This window comes from Heteronotia binoei, chromosome 6 (assembly GCF_032191835.1).
Source record: "Heteronotia binoei isolate CCM8104 ecotype False Entrance Well chromosome 6, APGP_CSIRO_Hbin_v1, whole genome shotgun sequence".
Classification (NCBI taxonomy): domain Eukaryota; kingdom Metazoa; phylum Chordata; class Lepidosauria; order Squamata; family Gekkonidae; genus Heteronotia; species Heteronotia binoei.
Window position 1 is genome coordinate 51,092,516 of NC_083228.1, and position 19,284 is coordinate 51,111,799.

The window sequence follows — 19,284 nt, forward strand, 5'->3', positions numbered from 1 at the left end:
GACATGATGGTGACAATTAAGGATGTGGAGCCCGCAGTGGCACCTTTAAAAAAGATACTACAGGAATTTGAGGAAGTGTCAGGGTTAAAAGTGAATTTTTCAAAATCTTCAATGATGTGTGTTAATGTAAAACTAGGGTTACAATTAGCAGCTTCAAAAATTTTGGGTATTCCCATAGCAAATAAAATGGTGAAATATTTAGGGGTTAATATTCCTAGGAATATTAAAAAAATATTTGAGTATAATTATAAAAAAATCTGGAGTGGAATTCAAGTTAAAATGAGAGACTGGAGGAAGAGGAAGGAGTCAATTAGTACAAGGAATGCCATGGTTAAAATGTTTCTAGTTCCTAGGTTGACTTATTTATTTTATGTATTGCCTTGGCATATACCAGAATATGTACTGAAGAGATGGCAAGGAGATATAGATAGATTTGTTTTTGCATCAAAGAAACCAAGGACAGCCAATAGGTATAGATATTATGGTATTAAAGATGGGGGATGGGGGATTCCCAATATAATTTACTATTATGATGCATATCAATTAAGGCACTTAATGATTTGGTTGGAGGGAGAGTTAGGAGAAGAGCTAAACGGGATAGAAAAGGAAAATTTAGAGGTAGTAGGAGGAAAGGAAAGTTTATTTGATAGAACGAAAAGGAGGAAGAAGATAGGTGATAAATTATCAACCTTTATAGGGCCCAGTAGGGTATGGGAGAAGTGGAAGAAAGAACTCGCTCCGGAGATATCATCTATTATTAAAATGTGGTACTATGATAAATTTGCTCCATTAAGGGGATCGCTGTCAAAGGAAGTAGGAGATAAACTGAAGAGGATTACGATTCAAGAATTGAAAGAGGTTTGGGGTACTGATGGGGTGAAGAAAGAGGAGTATAATATTTTGAATAATATTAATTGGTTGTTAAAAAGTCAAATCTCCTCATTGCTGAAGGAGGAAGAACTTAAAAATATTGGTAAAAGAATTAATACTCCCTTTGAAAAATTGGTGAAAGAGTATAGAGAAGATAAGTCAAAAATAGTTTCAAAATTGTATAAGATTTTATTAGGTACAGGGAAATCCCCGAGAGAATGTTTGAAGGAACATTGGGAAACAGATATTGGAGATAAAATTTTAGATGAAGATTGGGAGAGGATGTTTAGATTACCTCCCTTTGTTACAACATCTAGGTTAGTGCAGGAGCAGGGATTGAAGATGATACAGAAATGGTATTATACACCCATTAAGATGTATTATATTTCTAAATCAGGGAGTAAAAATTGTTGGAGGAAATGTGGAGAAATTGGAACTTTCAGTCACATGTGGTGGGATTGTCCCTTAGTGAAAAAATTCTGGATGCAGGTTGGCATAGAGATGACAAAGATTATGGGATGGAAAATAAGTATATCCAAAGCAATGGCAATTATTAATTTGGATGGTGTGGGATTAAGATCAAAAGAGGATAGTAAATGGATTAATTTGATGTTAGTAGCAGCAAGACAAGTGATAGCAAGGAATTGGAAAGAAGCTGAGGAATTGACAATTAATCACTGGAGGGATAGAATGAATAATATAATTATTTTGGAGTATTTAACGATGAAGATACGAAGAATGAATGGATTAAAGGTTAGGGAACAGGAGGAGGGGTGGTTTAGGAAGATGGTGAGATATTTGGAAAAGTTTAAACAATTTAAGACGATTGGTTGGTTAATAAGAAAATGAATGGATAAGATGTTTAAATAGAGTGACGGAGTTGTATTTGGACGAAATGTTAATAGTTATAAATTTATGGAATATTATAATGTATCTATGGCCTGGGACTCTCACAGAGGTGGATTGGTGGTGGAATACATAACAATAAAAATTTTTATTAAAAAAAAAAAAAAAGTCTAAGAATGCTCAGTTTACATGTTTGTCTTATATGATGAGCTGATCTTGGTAATGATTTTGAGTATTGTACACCAGGGTATATTTTTGAACTTTGACATCTTCCTGCATTTATTTATGCCAGCAGCTACACAGTTTGGATGTCTGTGATTTGCTCAAAGGACAATTAGTTCTGTTGACCATTTAATACTCAAGTTTCTTTTTTTCCTTCCTGAACATTTTAGTTCTTTTTAGTCAGTCACTAACAAAACATAAATGTGTGTGAAAATTGGGGTTTATAATGTTCAATTGTGCTTTATGGACGTTGCTTTGCACAAGTAGCTGAAAATAGCACATTTCCTGCCAAATGTTTTTGAAGAATAGAAGATAGCTTTTTTAAAAAAACCCAACAATTTGTGAACAAAATTGCACTTTTATTCGGTTTGTATAATCACTGACATTTATACTGTAGCATTACCCATTCCTATTTTGTTGAGTGCTCACACTTTTTCTCTGTAAAACAGTCTTTTGAAGTTCTGCCCAAACAGGCATTTCAGCTATTTGTACACTTATTATCAAATGCTTACACATAATTTAACATTTTACAGATTGGAAAAATTCTCTGGAAGAAAAATGGAATACCAAACCAGCTTATGTCGTAGGAAAAGCTACTGCTGGGCTAGGTAAGCTACATTTTAAAAGCATATTTTATAGGAAGTCTTTCTAAAAATTGTACCCAGGACTGTAGTTTACAACAAATATATATGATTATTTTGTTGCATGAAGGAAAATCCTCTTTGCTAGTGTAGTTTTTCAACAGCAGAGTCTGTTCCTTAATATTTACTCCTTAATGCTTCAGTACAACTTGGGGTATTTCTTGTCCAGTATAAACTGCAGTAATATAAAGCAATATTAACTGCTTTAATAATATGGAGATGTTTATTATCAGTGCTGTACATAGTGAAACTGCTGTATGACTATTGTACTGTTTCAAGAACCACAGATCTTGTTAACTTAAATGTCATGGAGGATGTCTGCCAAATTCAGCCAAACATTAGACAAAATAATTTGAAGACAGGACTTCTAAGCCTATTTTTGCTCAAGACTCCCTTCTGAGCCTCATTTACCTCCATAACCCCCCCCACCCCAATGCTGTTACCTGGAAAAAAGGGACTTTCCTTATCTGTGCTGCTTATTAATCTAAACTGAATCTTTTATATGCAGCTCACATGGCCACATGCTCTCATTTGAAAGTGTGGCCACACATATTAGCAGGGGTCATTTAGTAGAAAAAGAGGTGCTGGAGCTCATAAGCACAACCCATTTGCATAGTTCATTAGCATATGCCACACACCCATGACATCACTAGAAGGTGTACTAAATTATATCAGCTCAGCATCTACCTTAAAATGCTTCTTGAATTATAGTTGTCTTATTTAAGCCTTACTCCCATCATATTTTAAAATTACTTTCTACTTTGTGGCCACAGTGGCATGATGATTTCCATCTGTCTGTTTTATATGTTTTGGTTATTTTCCTATTTTTTGTGGTGGGAAATATTAGAAAATTTTGTCAAATTTTAGACTTCAGCAAAATTCTCAAAGGAGTTTGAACAATGGAGCCCAGAAGCAAGGTTTTTTGGGGGGGAGGGGAGGGTGACGGCAAGAAAGAAAGAGCACAATAAAATTTAGAGGTTCTGGAGCTCTGCTCCTGGGAGCACCTGCCCAAAATGAGACCTGCTTATTAGACATATTGGAATCAGAGTGTCCTATGGTGACAGAATAAAACCATGGACCAGATTTTTCTTTTTGAATAGTGCTTCCTTTTTCTGTCCTTTTCTGACAACTTCATTGAAGTCCTTTTAGTTTTATGGGAGAAGAACAAAAAATCTATATATAAGATTTTTCATGTATAGATAACTTTCTATGATGTTTGGAGTTATAATGAGTAAGGGACTATTAGCTATTGTTAGGAGATCATGTTAAAATCCTATAAACAGGGGAAGCTCAGTTGATTGAGAACTTTGTCTCAGAAGGGGCTCCTTGCCTGTGACCAGTTTACTTTTGGGTAAGAAACTTTTATGTGTAATTGCTCTCCTTTAATAATCTGTGTAGAATGATAGGTCCTGTAATGTTTTGTTGATTTAGTTAATATTAAGAATGCAATGGTCATGCTTAAATAAAAAGCTTGAAATGGAAGCAGAGTTTCTCTAATACTGTTGGAAGTGCATACCTATACCTGAATCAGGCCTAACATGAGTAATCTGGAACAGCTCACCTGGCACCTACTTTATTGGCTTTTAGGTGCCAAGCCATTCAGACTTTTAGCTAGTTACCAGAAAATGGTTATATAAACTAAATCTGCATGCTGCCTCAGTAGAACTTTTTGTCACCCCCTAAAGTTGTTCCTTTTCTCATTTTCTTTTAGTAGGTGAAATTGGCCTTGTACCACAAGGAGAAAACTGTGGAAATGCTGAAAAACTGGCAGGATACATTTGTTCCCGTAAGTGGGCACACATTTTGGATCTACTGTTTTTAAACCTACTACATTTGACTTTTTACAGGCCTAAGATATACTGTTTGCCTGTTTGAAGAAACCGTTAGAGAAATATGTAGATAATCTGCAAAGGGTCATGGCTCTATTGCTGTTATCAGTATATACTCCAGTGCACAGTTAGTAAACAGCTTCATAGGTAAAAGAAGTGCAGGAGATGAATTCTTTCCTGTATATATTGTGGTACAAATCCAGGGAAGTGCATGGTCAGTGGGGAATTTTTTAAATTCCCAGTTTCTTCTTTTGCCAAACATGAGAACACCAGCTCAGAGTAAATTTCTCAGGGTCAGGAAAGATCTCTCTCAATCTGAGCCCCTAAAAAGCCACTGCCAGATTACATCAACAGTTATAAGGCAACTTCCTGAGCTGGATTTCTGCACAAGCTAATTAAGATGCAGTTAGAGACTCAGATTATGAGTGGCTTCTCAATTCAAAAAAGTTCAGTAGAAAATTAGAGAAAGGGGGGGGGCAGTGTTATGAGGCCTTTTAAACTTGACATTGTTCAGGGCTTCAAAATGTCTTCAGTTCAGTTCGGCTTTATTGCAGTTAAAGACCAGAACTTAAATACTCATGGATAAAATGTCACATAAGGCAATAAACAGTATACAAACCATCAGGATACAATAAAATAAATTTTACATGCATATTAAAGGAATATTCAAAATGTCTTAATTTAACCCTGGCAGCTTTCTGTGATCTATTGATGGAAGGCTCTATCTATTGATGGAAGGCCGGACTGGTGATGTCCCTACAAATTTGGACCGGGCGTTACAGGCCGTGGCTGACTGGCTCAGGCTGAGCGGGCTGAAGTTGAATCCAACGAAGACTGAGGTCCTTTGCGTGGGTCGGGACGGACCGGGGGGGGAGATTACTCTGCCAGCTTTTGACGGTGCGCCACTGACACCAGTGCGCAGGGTCAAGAGCCTGGGGGTGCTACTGGAATCCTCGCTATCAATGGAGGCCCAGATAGCTACCACCGCAAGATCCGCCTTCTTCTATCTCAAGAGGGCGAGGCAGTTGGCTCCCTTCCTGGAACGCGACGACCTAGCAACTGTGATCCACGCAACGGTCACCTCAAGACTAGACTACTGCAATGCCCTCTACATGGGGCTGCCCTTGTGCCGAACGCGAAGACTTCAGGTAGTGCAGAACGCAGCGGCCAGGCTGTTGATGGGACTACCTAGGTGGGAACATGTGCGGCCGGTGCTGCGGGATCTGCATTGGCTACCGGTCGTCTACCGCGTTCGGTATAAGGTGCTGGTTATTACCTTTAAAGCCCTATATGGCCGAGGACCTGCCTACCTCAGGGACCGCCTCTCCCCATATATCCCCAGGAGAGCGTTAAGATCTAGCTCCCAAAACCTCCTACAAATCCCTGGGCCAAGAGAGGCTAGAATGAAGATAACTCGGGAGCAAGCCTTCTCATTAGTGGCCCCGCGCTGGTGGAATCAACTCCCAGAGGGGGTGCGAGCCCTGCGGGACCTGAACCAGTTCCGCAGGGCTTGCAAGACCTCTCTTTTCCAACTCGCATTTGAATTAGGACCAGACTAACTTGATAAAATCATTCTAACTCTAGCCATCTTATGTTGTAACTGAAGCTGATAATATGTAATTGTGACACCAGAAATTATAGCACCTATTTTTATGTATTTTAATCTATATATGTAATTGTATTGTATTCATAATGTTTATCTGCTTTTAATTGAATCATGACGTAGTCATGTCTGTGAGCCGCCCTGAGCCCGCCTTTTGGTGGGGGAGGGCGGGATATAAAAATAAAATTTATTTATTTATTTATTTATTTATCATTCTGTATGTTCAGAATCTCTAATGTGAAATGAACCAATATTTACAATTAACTCCACATGCCATACATAAACCAGAAGAGGGAAGAATTATGTGCATCTTGGAGGAAGGGCGGAGATGAGCCATGCACCTAAATAAATGCATTAAATAAATAATACTTATAACAAATATACTGGACACTCCCCCCCCCCAAACCTATGAGCTGTGGGCAATGGTGTCCAATGTTAATGTTTATACAAAACACCTTTCATAGTAAACAAAATTAGTTAGAAACAGTCATTTTCTATCAAGTGGAATTTAACAAATTGGAAACAGTCATTTTATATCAAGTGGAATTTAACCTTTTTGTTTGTACATAAATTTTAAGGGCAAGAGAATTAAGTTTCCATTTAGAAAAACTTATCTGTGGTTTCATGTTCAAACTATAGTACCAGTCTGAAAATAGTTACATTTGTTATTCCAGTTTTCTCTGCCTTTGGTGCTGACATTGGCTGAGACACTTGGGAAAATATATCAGTGGACTTCTTAATTAAATAGGTAGCGTCTGCTTTTTTCTCAAGACAGATCTCATGGTCTTATGGAATTTAATGCCTCTCCATATTTTGTTATGGAGGAAGAAAATACCGCTATGGATAGTGCTTGTTCTGTTGTCCAGAGGTATTAAGCTGCTGTTCATTCTTCCTTTGTAAACACAAGTCTAAAAGGATTAGCATTGCTTTTCAGATATCACATTGGCATTTCAATTAACCAGCAACGGCCTTGGTAGGATTGATATTAACATATTTTGCTTTTATCTTGCAAAATACTGCTCTGCATTCTGTCTCAAGTCCTTTGTTGCTTCCTGTAATTTATTACAAGCATGTCTGTGGTGCCTAATAAAACTCCAGTTTGCAATTAGGTTATTCTGATAAATCTGGGCTGACTCCTAATAAGGTCCTTCAGTTTGATTTTACTGGAGTGAGCCTATGTCTCCCTTGCCAAGAGAAAACTCAGGAGCTTAAGTTTAAAAGGCAAGAATGTGCTTCTAGCATATAAAATAAACAGCTTAATCTATGTTGTAGTCTCCCTGTTTCCTTGAAACTTTTTTTTAAAAAAAATAATTTCAAATAGAAATTTAACATAATTTTTTGAACTCTCCTGTTGCTCCCTCCTATCTTCCCAATACACCAGTCACCTAATCCAGGGAGCAACCATTCCAAGCATTTTGCAGCTTGGCTCACAAGTACAATGCATATGCGTTTTGATAAATTGTGTGTGCATCACTCCTAATTGTTCAGTTTGGGAAATGTACCTACATAAATATTAGAAGAGAAGGCATTGCTTGGGGTTGGGAGGCAAGAGTGCATTTGAGAAGTACGTTCAGAACGGATGAGGCCTTAACAGGAGCCATAAACTAAACATACTCCCATCTCTCCAGGCTCCCAAATCAGTCAGGAGAAAACAAGCTCCAAGCATACCCTTCTGTGATTTCTTTGATTAAAAAAGGAAGTATAAGAAACAGCTAGTGTGAGGTAGGCATCTCTGGGAGTCATCAGTCCAACTGGATTAGGGTCCTCTTGGTCTAGCATCTGCTTTCCTACAGTAGTCAGACTGATGCATCCAGGAAGGTACCCGCTGGCATCATCAGATCCATGTGGCAGTGAATTACAGAAACATGTTACAAGATATTGTGTGAATGTGATTAGAATTGTTTGCCAGGAAGTTCCCCCTAATAGAGTGGGCTGGAAAGGGGGCTGCCCACTTTCCACTTTCAAAGGGGGAAGAAGTGGGTAGATCAGATCATTGAGATAACTCCCTAGCAACAGGAAAAGAGGTTGATGCTGCTCCTGATGGCACTGGGAAGTCTTCTAAGCATCCTATGCCTTCGATGCTTGACAGTGCAGTCCTAAACAGTGTTACACCCTTCTAAATTCATTGACTTCAGTGGACTTGGGGGCAACTCTGCTTAGGATTCCATTGTGAGTCTCAGTGGAATGTGAGACTGCAAATCTATTCTATAATAAGTTCTTGGATAGTGAAATACATGTGTGTCTGAGGAATGCCAAGTGATTAAAGGAGAGAGAGAACTTATTTAGATGATTGGAAGCACCGTGGTCAGTATAGCAAGAGAAGCAGAGTGTAGCAAAGTCGTTTATCTTTTTGCCAGAACTTTTTAGCCAAAATATCCATGTCTTGGCATTCAGACCTCTTTTTAATTTGCATTCTAAAGAGCCTCTGCTTTGTATAAATTTCCGATGGGCATTGAAACGTGCTGTATTTTACACTGTATATTCAGTGTGTAACCATTTAAAATAATTAATTTGTGGTCTGTATTTAAATGTTATCATGAATAACATCCATTTTTATTTTTTGAACAGGGGAGTCATCCAGTTCATTGCCTCTGCTTTTCCCTTGTGGGAATCTCAAGAGGGAAACTCTTCCAAAAGTACTTAGAGAAAAAGGTTTGATGTTTTTTTAAAGCATTAAATAAATATTTGAGTTTAGTGGGAGACTCCCTTTTGCCAGACCGATGATGGGTTTTACATACTTGTTTTAAGGTACTGAAAGTTTGTTTTAGTAAAATGTTTTAGTAAAATGGCAATAAGCAGATACAACTAGAAATAGCACAGGGGGGTGGGGAGACCTAAAAACCATAACAGCAGCTCTAATAGTGAATAATACCACAGTAGAGATATCAAATGATCTTAAAATGATAAAATCACAAAGCTAGTGATAAAGTAGGCCTTTTTTTGAGCAGGGACACACAGGAATGGCTTGGCATCAGGAGGTGTGGCCTAATATGCAAACGAATTCCTGCTGGGCTTTTTCTGTGAAAAAAACCTCTGCAAACAAGTAGCATCAAATATTAACCACTGAGTTTTGTATTGTGAGTCATTTGCATTTGAAATGTATGTAGAAAATTTGCATTATAAACAAAGCTTTCAAAATTATAACAAAAAGTGGAGTCAAGGTTTTATAATGTGCTGAGTGCAGTGAGGACTCAGTCTCAGATCTTATTTAGATTCTGCTCTGAGCTTTTAGGGGAAGGGCTCCAGACTGGGACTCTAGCTCAGTGGAATAGTATATTCTTTGTATTCAAAAGATACCAGGTGGAATCCCTGGACTCTCCAGTTGAAGGATCTCAGAGAGCAGATGCTAGGAGAAAACAATCTTTGTCTGGAATCCTAGTGAGTCAGAATATTCTAAGCTTGATGGATCAACCTATTATATGGCAGTTTCATACATTCAACAGAGGAAAGAGGCAGCTTAGTATTCCCTCTCAGGAGTGAATATGGTTTTGGCAGGGTTTCTTGATACTTTTGGCAGGGTTTCTTGATAGATCTAAACCAGTGACCTCAACAAAACGAGCCAGGGCACATCATCCAGGCCATTGCAGCTGGGCAGCACAAGATGTTCTAGTTATAACTACAGTGGGATTTGATGACCTGAAATGTAGTATCAAGACTGCATGATGTATCAGTGTCACCTATACTAGGAACTGTTCTTTTTCTGGTTTTGATAGCAGGGCCCATCCAATATATACCAGAGAATGGTATCCTAGTATATTTTGGCTTCTACTGAAATAGAACTCGGGCACATACTTAACGATCTTGTATGCTGAAGAAAGTGAAGTGAAAGTGTTAGAACAGAAGTACAAATAAAGCACAAGAGAGAGTTGTCCTACTGCTGGCTTTGAAATAAGTTGGAATGAAGCCAGTGTATGCCACCTGCTACTGTTGACATGACATATTTCTTCAAGATGGGGATGTAACATAACATACCACAGCTGCATTTCTACTCAATCTGTAGTACTCAAAATACCCACTCTAATTCTGTCCCATTTCTTTCTGCCTTCCTTTAAGGAAAAAAATGCCAAGTTCATAAAGTTTTATCTTTTAAAAAATACTGTACTGTGCTTCAGATAATTGCACTGTACATGTTCAGCAATCTCATCTACTGAGCATGAACTCCAAAGCTCATTTTCACACTTGCCTATATAATGATGTTTATGATATGAAGCATTCTAAGGCCATTTCATGTATACTGAATTGGGTAATCAAAGTCTACTCAGACAGACAGCGGTTCTCAGGCTAAGATCTTTCACTTGATCTCCTACCATATCCTTTTAACTGGGGACGCCAGGGATTGAACCTGGGACCTACTGCATGCCAAGCAGATTCTCTGCTAGTGAGCCACAGCCCCTCGCCTTTCCAGATCAAAGAACTATTTGTCCCCGAATGATGGGGTGTGAACTGGCAGAGATTGACCGAGAGATATTTTGGGGTCATGGTTGATAAGTCACTGAAAATGTCGAGACAGTGTGTGACTGCAATAAAAAAGGCCAATGCTATGCTGAAAATCATTAGGAAGGGAAATGAAAAAAAATCAGCCAGTATCATAATGCCCATGTATAAATCGATGGTGCTGCCTCATTTGAAGTGCTGTGTACAATTCTGGTCACCACACCTCAAAAAAGATATAGCATTGAAAGAGGTGCAGAAAAGGGCAACTAAAATGATTAAAGGGTTGAAACACTTTCCCTATGAAGAAGGGTTAAAATGCTTGGGGCTCTTTAGCCTGGAGAAACACAACTAAGGGATGACATGATAGAGGTTTGCAAGATCATGCATGGAATAGAGAAGGTAGAGAAAGAAGTACTTTTCTCCCTTTCACACAACATAAGAACTTGTGGGCGCTCAATGAAATTGCTAAGCAGTTGGGTTAGAACAGATAAAAGGAAATACTTCACCCAAAAGGTGATTAACACATGGAATTCATTGCCGCAGGAGGTGGTGGCAGCTACAAACATGGACAGCTTCAAGAGGGGGTTGGATAAACATATGGAGCAAAAGTTCATCAGTGGCTATTAGCCACAGGGTATTGATGAACCTCTGTCTGGGGCAGTGATGCTCTATATTCTTGGCAACAGTGTGAGGGCTTCTTGTGTCCTGGCCCACAGATGGACCTTATGATGGCACCTGGGTTGTTTTTTTGCCAGTGTGTGACACAGAATGTTGGACTGGATGGGCTATTGGCCTGATCCAATGTGACTTCTCTTACGTTCTTATGGTCAGAGATTGCTTTACTATATAAATTTGAACTTTTGTATAAAAGCTCAGTATAGATTCAGTTTAAATATACCCATATTAATGTATTTAATTGATTGAAATTCTAATAAAACCCTCTGCCATCACTGTTTTTTATTACAGATATTGCATTGGAAAGCCTTACTGTTTATCAAACTAGTCAACATCCTAATCTTAATGAATCCTTAAAGAATTACTTCTCGCAAGAGGTATTTCACCATCTGAGGTCATTTAGTATGAGAAATGTACTATTTTCTGTTTGCTGTCTGTGTAGTTCAGTGTTGTGCAGGAGTCAGGCCAACAGTCTTCTTAAGAACTCACCTTTCCAGCAACTGAGGCCTCTTGGTTTGAGTCATCTCAGATATTAATACATTTGATAAAAATGGGACTGGTATCAAGATATGTCAGTTACTACAAAGCATGCAACTGATAGTTTTATATTACAAAATAACTCTGTGCATTGCGCCATTACCTGCATTCTTGACTTCAGGTATTCAGGTACTATGGCAGCAATCTAGCACCTACAACAGTCTTAGTAAAATAAATGGAAGTACTGGAGGTTTAGGATTGTAGCTAGGGGGTATGCATTTGGCCTATATCAAGTGGGAAAAAATCCAAGAAATACCTGATTGGTATACTCTGGATTTTATTTTCAGCTGGATATACAGCCCAGTATTTATTTGGCTGTCCAAAAATGGCTGACCAAAAAAATACCTTCAGCTAGCCAGGACTGCTGGATAGCTGAAGGTAAAGGACAATTAAAGGGATAGTAGTTCCTTTAAACATGCTCCAGGTGAACTTGCCACTTCAGAATTCACTCAGAGCTTGCAAAAGGTCTTCCCCACCCCTCTGTGCCTTTCCATTAGAAACAATGGAGGATGGGGGGCAGCTCTGTTGGGCAGTCCGGTTTAAGCTGGGCTGCCCAGCAAGGCCTGCAGGGAGAACTCACTCCGCAGGATCAGTTCCTGGGCAAGCTCTGTTGGGCAGCCTGGTTTAGACCTCTAGAGCTCTCCTCCTGCCACCCCAACTGATCCTTTTGTTTTCTTCTCGGGTCCATTGGACAAAAAAAAAAAAATTGGGAATCCCATATATTTTCTGAATCCAAATACCATACCAGGATTCCGGAACATCAGGGAATACCAATATTTTTCAGGTTCAATATACCCAAATCCAAAAAATACCCCTTTTTTGTACACCCCTAGCTATCCTGTGACACTATTGCCTTCCTACTAAACCTTATACATGTAATGGTAGTATTTTAGACTGAATTCAGGAAAACACATGCAGATCTGCTGATGTTCACCCATCAAATTATCATTCTTCAGCACAAGAGCATCTATTCAGGAAACAGATGAATCAGGCTATGACATCCTACACTCTTTAGTAGTGTTTCTTGCCGGTCTTATCATGGCACTTCTTTGCACTTTGTTAGATTGAATATTGATCTCAGTTCTTGTTGCTTTTATTCCATACTTTGAATGGCTGTGTTGAGCTAGTCCCAGCTATATCATCTCAGTTCCCAGACTATTATGATAGGAGCCTGCATGTTGTTTAATCAGCACCAGTTATAAACTTAACTCAGAACAGTGGTTCTCAAACTGTATGGCAGACTCCTTCAGGACATGTGGATGGCATAGGATTTTGATGTAAGTGCAGGCTTCTTCTGACTATCAACCAACAGCTTTCTAAACATCCCCTTGGCAGAAGATGCCCAGTAATGCATGCTAGATCTGTGTGGTAACTACATCCTTACAGTAATATCACTTCAAAAATACTAGCTTTTAGGAAAGCATGAAAGCCTTAGTTATTTCAAGGGATTTTTCTTTTCCTTTGGTATTTTTATATGTGAATGCAGGTGTGTGCACCTGGAAGTCATGGTGACCTCTGGTGATCTGGAGGATATTCAGGGAGGTGGCAGAATAAAGCCTGCTCCCAACTTCTGGTATCCTATCCAGGTATTTGCCAGAGTCAACCCTGCTTAGCTTCTGAGATCTGACAAGATCGGGCTTGCCGAGGCTATCTGGGTCAGGGCTCAACAGGATTTTTCTTGAGACGGATAGATTCCTCAACTGCTGGATTTCCTGATATAGATGATTTTTAGATTTCTATTATGTTCAGTTTAGGGTTTTTTTGGGATTCTAGAGTAAATTATTTTAATGAGTTATGTCTATAGCATTAAGCTTTGTTGTTGGCCACTGTGAGCTTATTAGAAGGGTAGGAGATAGCTTTTTTTAATGTAAACTGCCTAATTTCCTATTACAGTTAGATATATTAAATTTGGTAACTCAGAGCTTACTTCTGTACTCATTTTTTTTGTTTAGAGAGGATGTTTAATCAAATTACCATAGCACTGTAAGACTTTACATGTCACCATTTGTCTTGTCATTTGTGTTGGCCAGAGATTCTCAGCTGTTTCAAGTCTGTGGGCTCCTTTGGAATTCTGGCACAGTGTAGCAGGCACAGTAACAAAATGGCTGCTGCAGGAGGCAGAACCAGGCACAATATGTCTTCTGCAGCTTACCTTAGTCACACTGTGAAGATCCTTATGCTGTGGTGGCAGCTGCTGCCAAAGCAATACTTGTAAAAATCTGCACAGCCAATCAGAAGCCTTGTTGGACAGAAGCTGTACCTGGCTGTATATTCTGATGGTACAGTTCTGTAATCTTCATGACGCTTGTTTAATTTCTCGTTCCATTCGAATGTTACTTGAGATTAGCCAGATCTTTTCTAGTGGTGGTGGAAAGTGCCATGAAGACACAGCTGATTTATGGTGACCCTGTAGGGTTTTCAAGGCAAGAGACATTCTGAGGTGGTTCACTGTTGTCTGCCCCTGCATCAAGACCCTGGTATTCCTTGGAGGTCTCCCAGACGCCAGCCAGCACTGACCCTGCTCAGCTTCCAAGATCCAATGAGAGCAGGCTAGCCTGGGCTCTTTAGATCAGGGCAGTTGCTTTTTCTCGGTGTAACTAAAAATCATATTTCTGTAACACATTCTTAAGGAAGAAATGCAACAATGTTGTGAAATAATGGAACCTTTGGAAGAGAAACATGCTGTCAGCTAAATTTCTTGTGGCCACTTGCACAGCTTAAAAGCCAGGCTAACTTTTAAACTGGAAAGCAGTGTGTCTCTTTAGGAATGCAGAAGTCTGGGGAAAATCGAAGAAACCTCTGGCAGAATAGTTGGTAAGACTCATCCAAATAGTAATTCTGTACTTTAGTAGATGTTTTGTCATCTTTATATTTTTACTTAGGGTGTCCCTGCAAGTGTTACATTCTTCAGTCCATCTGGTGTCAAATATTGTCTGAAGCAGATTCAGAAATTATCTGGTGATCTCATGCCCCATATTAAGGTAAAAGTCTTTTAGTAGCTATTGGAAATAAAACAAAATTGTTCACAGAAGAGTGATTCACGTTTGACTTCCTGGCCATCTTTGCATCATTAGCTTTTTGTCTTCATTTAACTGGGATGTAGTGCAGATAGCAACTATTAATTACCTTAGGACCCTCTGCAGAAAGATATTTGAAATAGTTTCTCTTTACTTTATTTTTCATAGGGGTCTTCTTAACTCAGTGTGCCTGATTCATATGCATCTGTGGGTATTTCAGCTTGTAGCATGATATTAATCACATAAATGATGCTATGTTGATTACACCTGAAGCTGTCCTCCGCATATTAATCAGTCCTCTTTAATAGTTTGTAAGGTTCATAACACCACTGTTTGAGTTCCACAGAGTTTGTATGAATTGAAAATAGCTACGAATGGAGAACGTTGCTACTTTTGTGGTAGGGCTTAGCTTATCCATTTTGCATTTTTGCAGTTCTACTCCTAGATTATCACACGATGGCTATTTAACTAATAAGAAAAAAACATTTAATCTGCAGGTAATATAAATAGCAAAGAAAACAATTAAATTGCCTTTTTTGTTTCCTAGTATCAGAAGCCACTTATAGGCTGATACTCTCTTGTTGTTGGCATTACTGTTGGTAGAATCTGAACTCTTTATCAACAGCACTTGAGAAGCATGTTTCATGAGGTACAAAGAATTTTCAGCTGTCCAGGTTGAATTTAGCAGCAGTTATGTAAACTTTACTTAACGTGTCTTTTCCATTTTGGCTGTCAGTGGCATGAAATAATAATAATAATAATAATATTTTATTTTTATATCCCGCCCTCCCCGCCAGGCGGGCTCAGGGCGGCTAACAGGCACGGGAATCCCATGATTCTTATTGGACAGTATAACAGACATGGGAGTCCCATGATTCATAAAACATAATAATTTGACATTAATTACAAATAGTTATTTAAAATACATTGGAATATTCATTCTAACCTTGGAATATTCATTCTAACATTTCTGAATAGATCGTAAAATTGATCTTTTGCAAGGAAGAATTTTATCAGGCGGAAGATTAATATAGCAATATTAGTAAAGCAGTATTTGCTAATTTATGTATCTATACTGAATAATGAGGCTATCATTTCAGTTTGCTGCCATAGGTCCAACAACAGCTGAAGCTATGGCCACTGAAGGAATTGTTGTGAGCTGCATGGCCATCAACCCTACTCCACAAGATCTCACTGCTGGTATTAAAAAAAGTCTTCACTTGTAGAACTGCTGTTTACTTAAGCAGACCTATTTTAAGGCCATGGCTTGGATCCTACCTAGAATTTCTACAGGGGTAGGGGTGATTTTCACCAATTACCCCATCCTCTGATTTCTCCTAAAAGGTATTCTTCGGGGTCACCATGTCATGAAAGCAGCATTTCAGGAAGTGTTTTGGACTGTCTTTTGGGGGGAGGAAAATCACATGCCCCCCCATCACCACTACCCTTATGCATGCAGAAGTTCCAGGTGAGGTCCAAGCCCACAATGTTTAGTAGGAATGAGATCTCTAAAATGAAATACATGGCTTGTTAGTGTGGAATGTAGAACTCTTTTTAAATGTAAACTGTATTCAGATTTAGCTTTATATTGTTGAAACAATGGTGATACAGGTTACAATTAAAGTTGTTAAAACCATCCAGCCCAGTTAGCAGCATCTTATGTATGCTATAGCCTGAGAAATGTGAAAGTAGGTTTTAGAGATAAAAGTAGGTTTTAGCCTGATTAGGTTTTAGAGATAAAGGTAATTATGTTGTCTAATTAAATTTTGTATTTAATATGAGCAATGTTCTATAATCCAGCTGATATTTTCATTCATTTGTGGGTTGCTAAATTTCAAAATTACAGATTTTTTTTAAAATCACATATCTAATCTTTAGGTATTCTTACCTGGCTCTTTGAGGAAAATTTTTGCATTGTTCACATGCATACGTCATACATACACTTTTACCATTTCAGCAGGTACTGCTATTAAGAAGTAGCAGAAAGCTGCCATGATGCTGAAAACTACTTGCTGATTTGACTATTAAAAGTGCCACTGGATTTATTTGTATTTTCTCCATCAAAGATTCAATAACCCAATAAACAAAACCAAAATATTATGCTCTGGCTTCAATTTTATATGTTTACACCTTCCTGGGTCAGAAAACTCAGATTATATAACTATTTTATTGAGACCATATTCATAATGTAGTTTTGTCTGTACCTTGGAAAGAGTAGTTAAATAACAGATTGTAGAGAAAATAACTGATATGATTATACTGCCTAGTACCACCAGCAGGGACTTCTTGGTAACCTTGGCTCTTGCTGGACTCTTTATTACCACTGAATTAGTACATGCAAATTCAGTCTGGACTGAAACAAGAATAAAGTGGTGATGGATTTAGCCCTTACAGAAATTTCAGCTAAATCAGTAGATAAAACCTGTAACAGAGTGGATAAATAAATTAAAGCGTTTAATCCAGACAAGGTGGATGTTTGATGGGGGAAAGCTTATTCTAATTGGACATCTGACATTCTCTGAAAGACTCTGCTTGGATCACTTCTGGAAGCTCAAGGCAGTTATTGTGACCAGGACTGCTAATTATCACCTTCTGCACATTTGCCAGTTCCAGCTACTACTGAAACAAAGACCAGATTGTCCCCATGTCTTGATTTTCTTCCAGATTAGACTGTACATTCTTGGTAGTGCTTGCCTTGAAGGCTGTCAGGGAATTTCACTGGGCCTCAAATACTGTTTTTTGACAGATGTAGGCAGGATGAAGCAAAATTTCACTGGTCCTAAAGCTATTGGCTAGAGCTTTAAGCTTTAAAACCCTGACCTGGCTAGCCTGATCTCAGATTTTGGATGCTAAAGAGGGTCAGCCCTGGTTAGTATTTGATAGGAGACCAGCAAGGAATTCCAGGGTTGCCATGTAGAAGGTAGTGGCAAACGATCTCTTGCCTTGAAAACCCCATGGGGTCACCATAAATTGGCAGCAGCTTGATGGTACTTTATACACAAGCTTAAAACCCTAAATTGTCCAGGGTCAGCTTCCTCATTAACATTCACCAGGGAGCCCCTGCTCTAGGTACAGTCATCCAAGAGCACCTTTTGGGTTGTTACCACAACTCTGGGAACTTCCTACCAGATGGGGAAAGGCATCCCTTCTGTCAGAATCATTGGGTGCATTATGTGTTTCAGTTTAGGAGCAGTGAAGTTACAATTATAGGAAAGGCAGGAGAGTTGCTATAGGAGTTTTGAAAATCCCTTTAGACTGAGAACTTTTTCAACAGGAGACAATACTAGTTATTCTACCTTATTGACTAGCACAGTTAATTTTTATCTTGTTGAGCTATTGCCTATAATGTAGAGCCAAAATTATATTGCATATTAAAATAGAATTAAGAGAATTTCTTAGTAAGAACAAGACAAATTACATCAGTTCCATCTTACTACATAGCATGTGGCCAAAGAATAGCATCTAGCCAATGTATCAGTATCACCTCCTAATTTGCTCAGACAGGAGGCAGAATGTCTGACTGTCTCAGTACAGAGCAAAAGAAAAGGTACATTACACTGGTTATTTAGTGCTCTGGCTTGGGTACTGACAGTTCCTGCTGTGTAATTTCTCTCTGACGCCAAAGTGCATTAAGTGTGAAGCTAGAGGAAGAGAATTGCTCCTTATAAAATGTGAGGGACAGGGTTTATAGGCACTTAAGCAATTCAGCTGTTTTGCAGTTACTGGTCAGCATAACTGTAAGATCCACACTGCTGGAGTTAGATCTTGTAGAGTGAAGTCAATCCCTGTAGCTCAGTGGTTACAAGTGTGTTTGCTGACCAAAGGATTTAAAAAAAAATCAAAGCCTTACATTGTCTTCAGATGGAAGCCCCAGGACAGTAAGCTGCAGTCTTGATTCTACAACTGGAAGGAGAGGAACAGATGCCAACCCGTCTGTTCACTAAATTCTTTTAAAGAATTTTTATCAGTCATTAATGTAAGTTTTCCCATGGACTAAGGTCTCTGGCCAGGCAGACAGCTTACAGAAGAGCTAATGTATAGTTTTCAAAATCTAAATTACAAAATACCAGTTATTTCCCTTACTAAAGTCATACATAATGTTAGGTATTTTAATGAGAACAAAGGGAATCTTAATATTGTTAGCACATATGCTGCATAGACTTACAACATTACAACTCTGCTCTCATCGGTTAAACTGAGCAGGGGGACAATATATAGGTAATGGAAGAAACAGTTTACACAGGAAATGAATCTTTCCCATCTACCTGTAAAGGGCAAAAGTTAGTAGTCACCAACACACCCATTGATGGAAACTCACTATTACTGGTTATGCTATAATGTTCACTTGGTCCTTAAACTATAAGCAAATGAACTTTCAGGGTCTTCCTCTCTTTAGAAAAACAGCCATGACACAAACCTTTCCACAGTAGTTGTTGCATGCTTGTATGCAATTGATATATTCCTGTTTTGTCTGCCATGTACCAAGCAGAAGGACAGCAATAAAAACAGGGATACAAGAAGCCTAATATATATGAGTGGTGATATTACTATCTGTTAGAGTTATGACTAGATCACAGTGGAAGACTTTATAAATTACAAGTGTAGTTGCT

General features: G+C 38.6%; 1 protein-coding gene across 1 annotated transcript in view; it reads left to right on the forward strand.

Annotated features, from left to right (window-relative positions):
• Nucleotides 1-16,773, forward strand: part of UROS (uroporphyrinogen III synthase) — a 29,690-nt gene extending 12,917 nt beyond the window's left edge. Inside the window, exons 5-10 of the mRNA XM_060241437.1 lie at nt 2,472-2,546; nt 4,291-4,365; nt 8,580-8,663; nt 11,412-11,497; nt 14,540-14,638; nt 15,775-16,773. Of these exons, the coding sequence (XP_060097420.1) occupies nt 2,472-2,546; nt 4,291-4,365; nt 8,580-8,663; nt 11,412-11,497; nt 14,540-14,638; nt 15,775-15,900 (545 nt within the window). The 3' untranslated portion in view covers nt 15,901-16,773. The remainder of the gene's footprint in view (nt 1-2,471; nt 2,547-4,290; nt 4,366-8,579; nt 8,664-11,411; nt 11,498-14,539; nt 14,639-15,774) is intronic.
• The last annotated feature ends 2,511 nt before the right edge of the window (nt 16,774-19,284 follow it).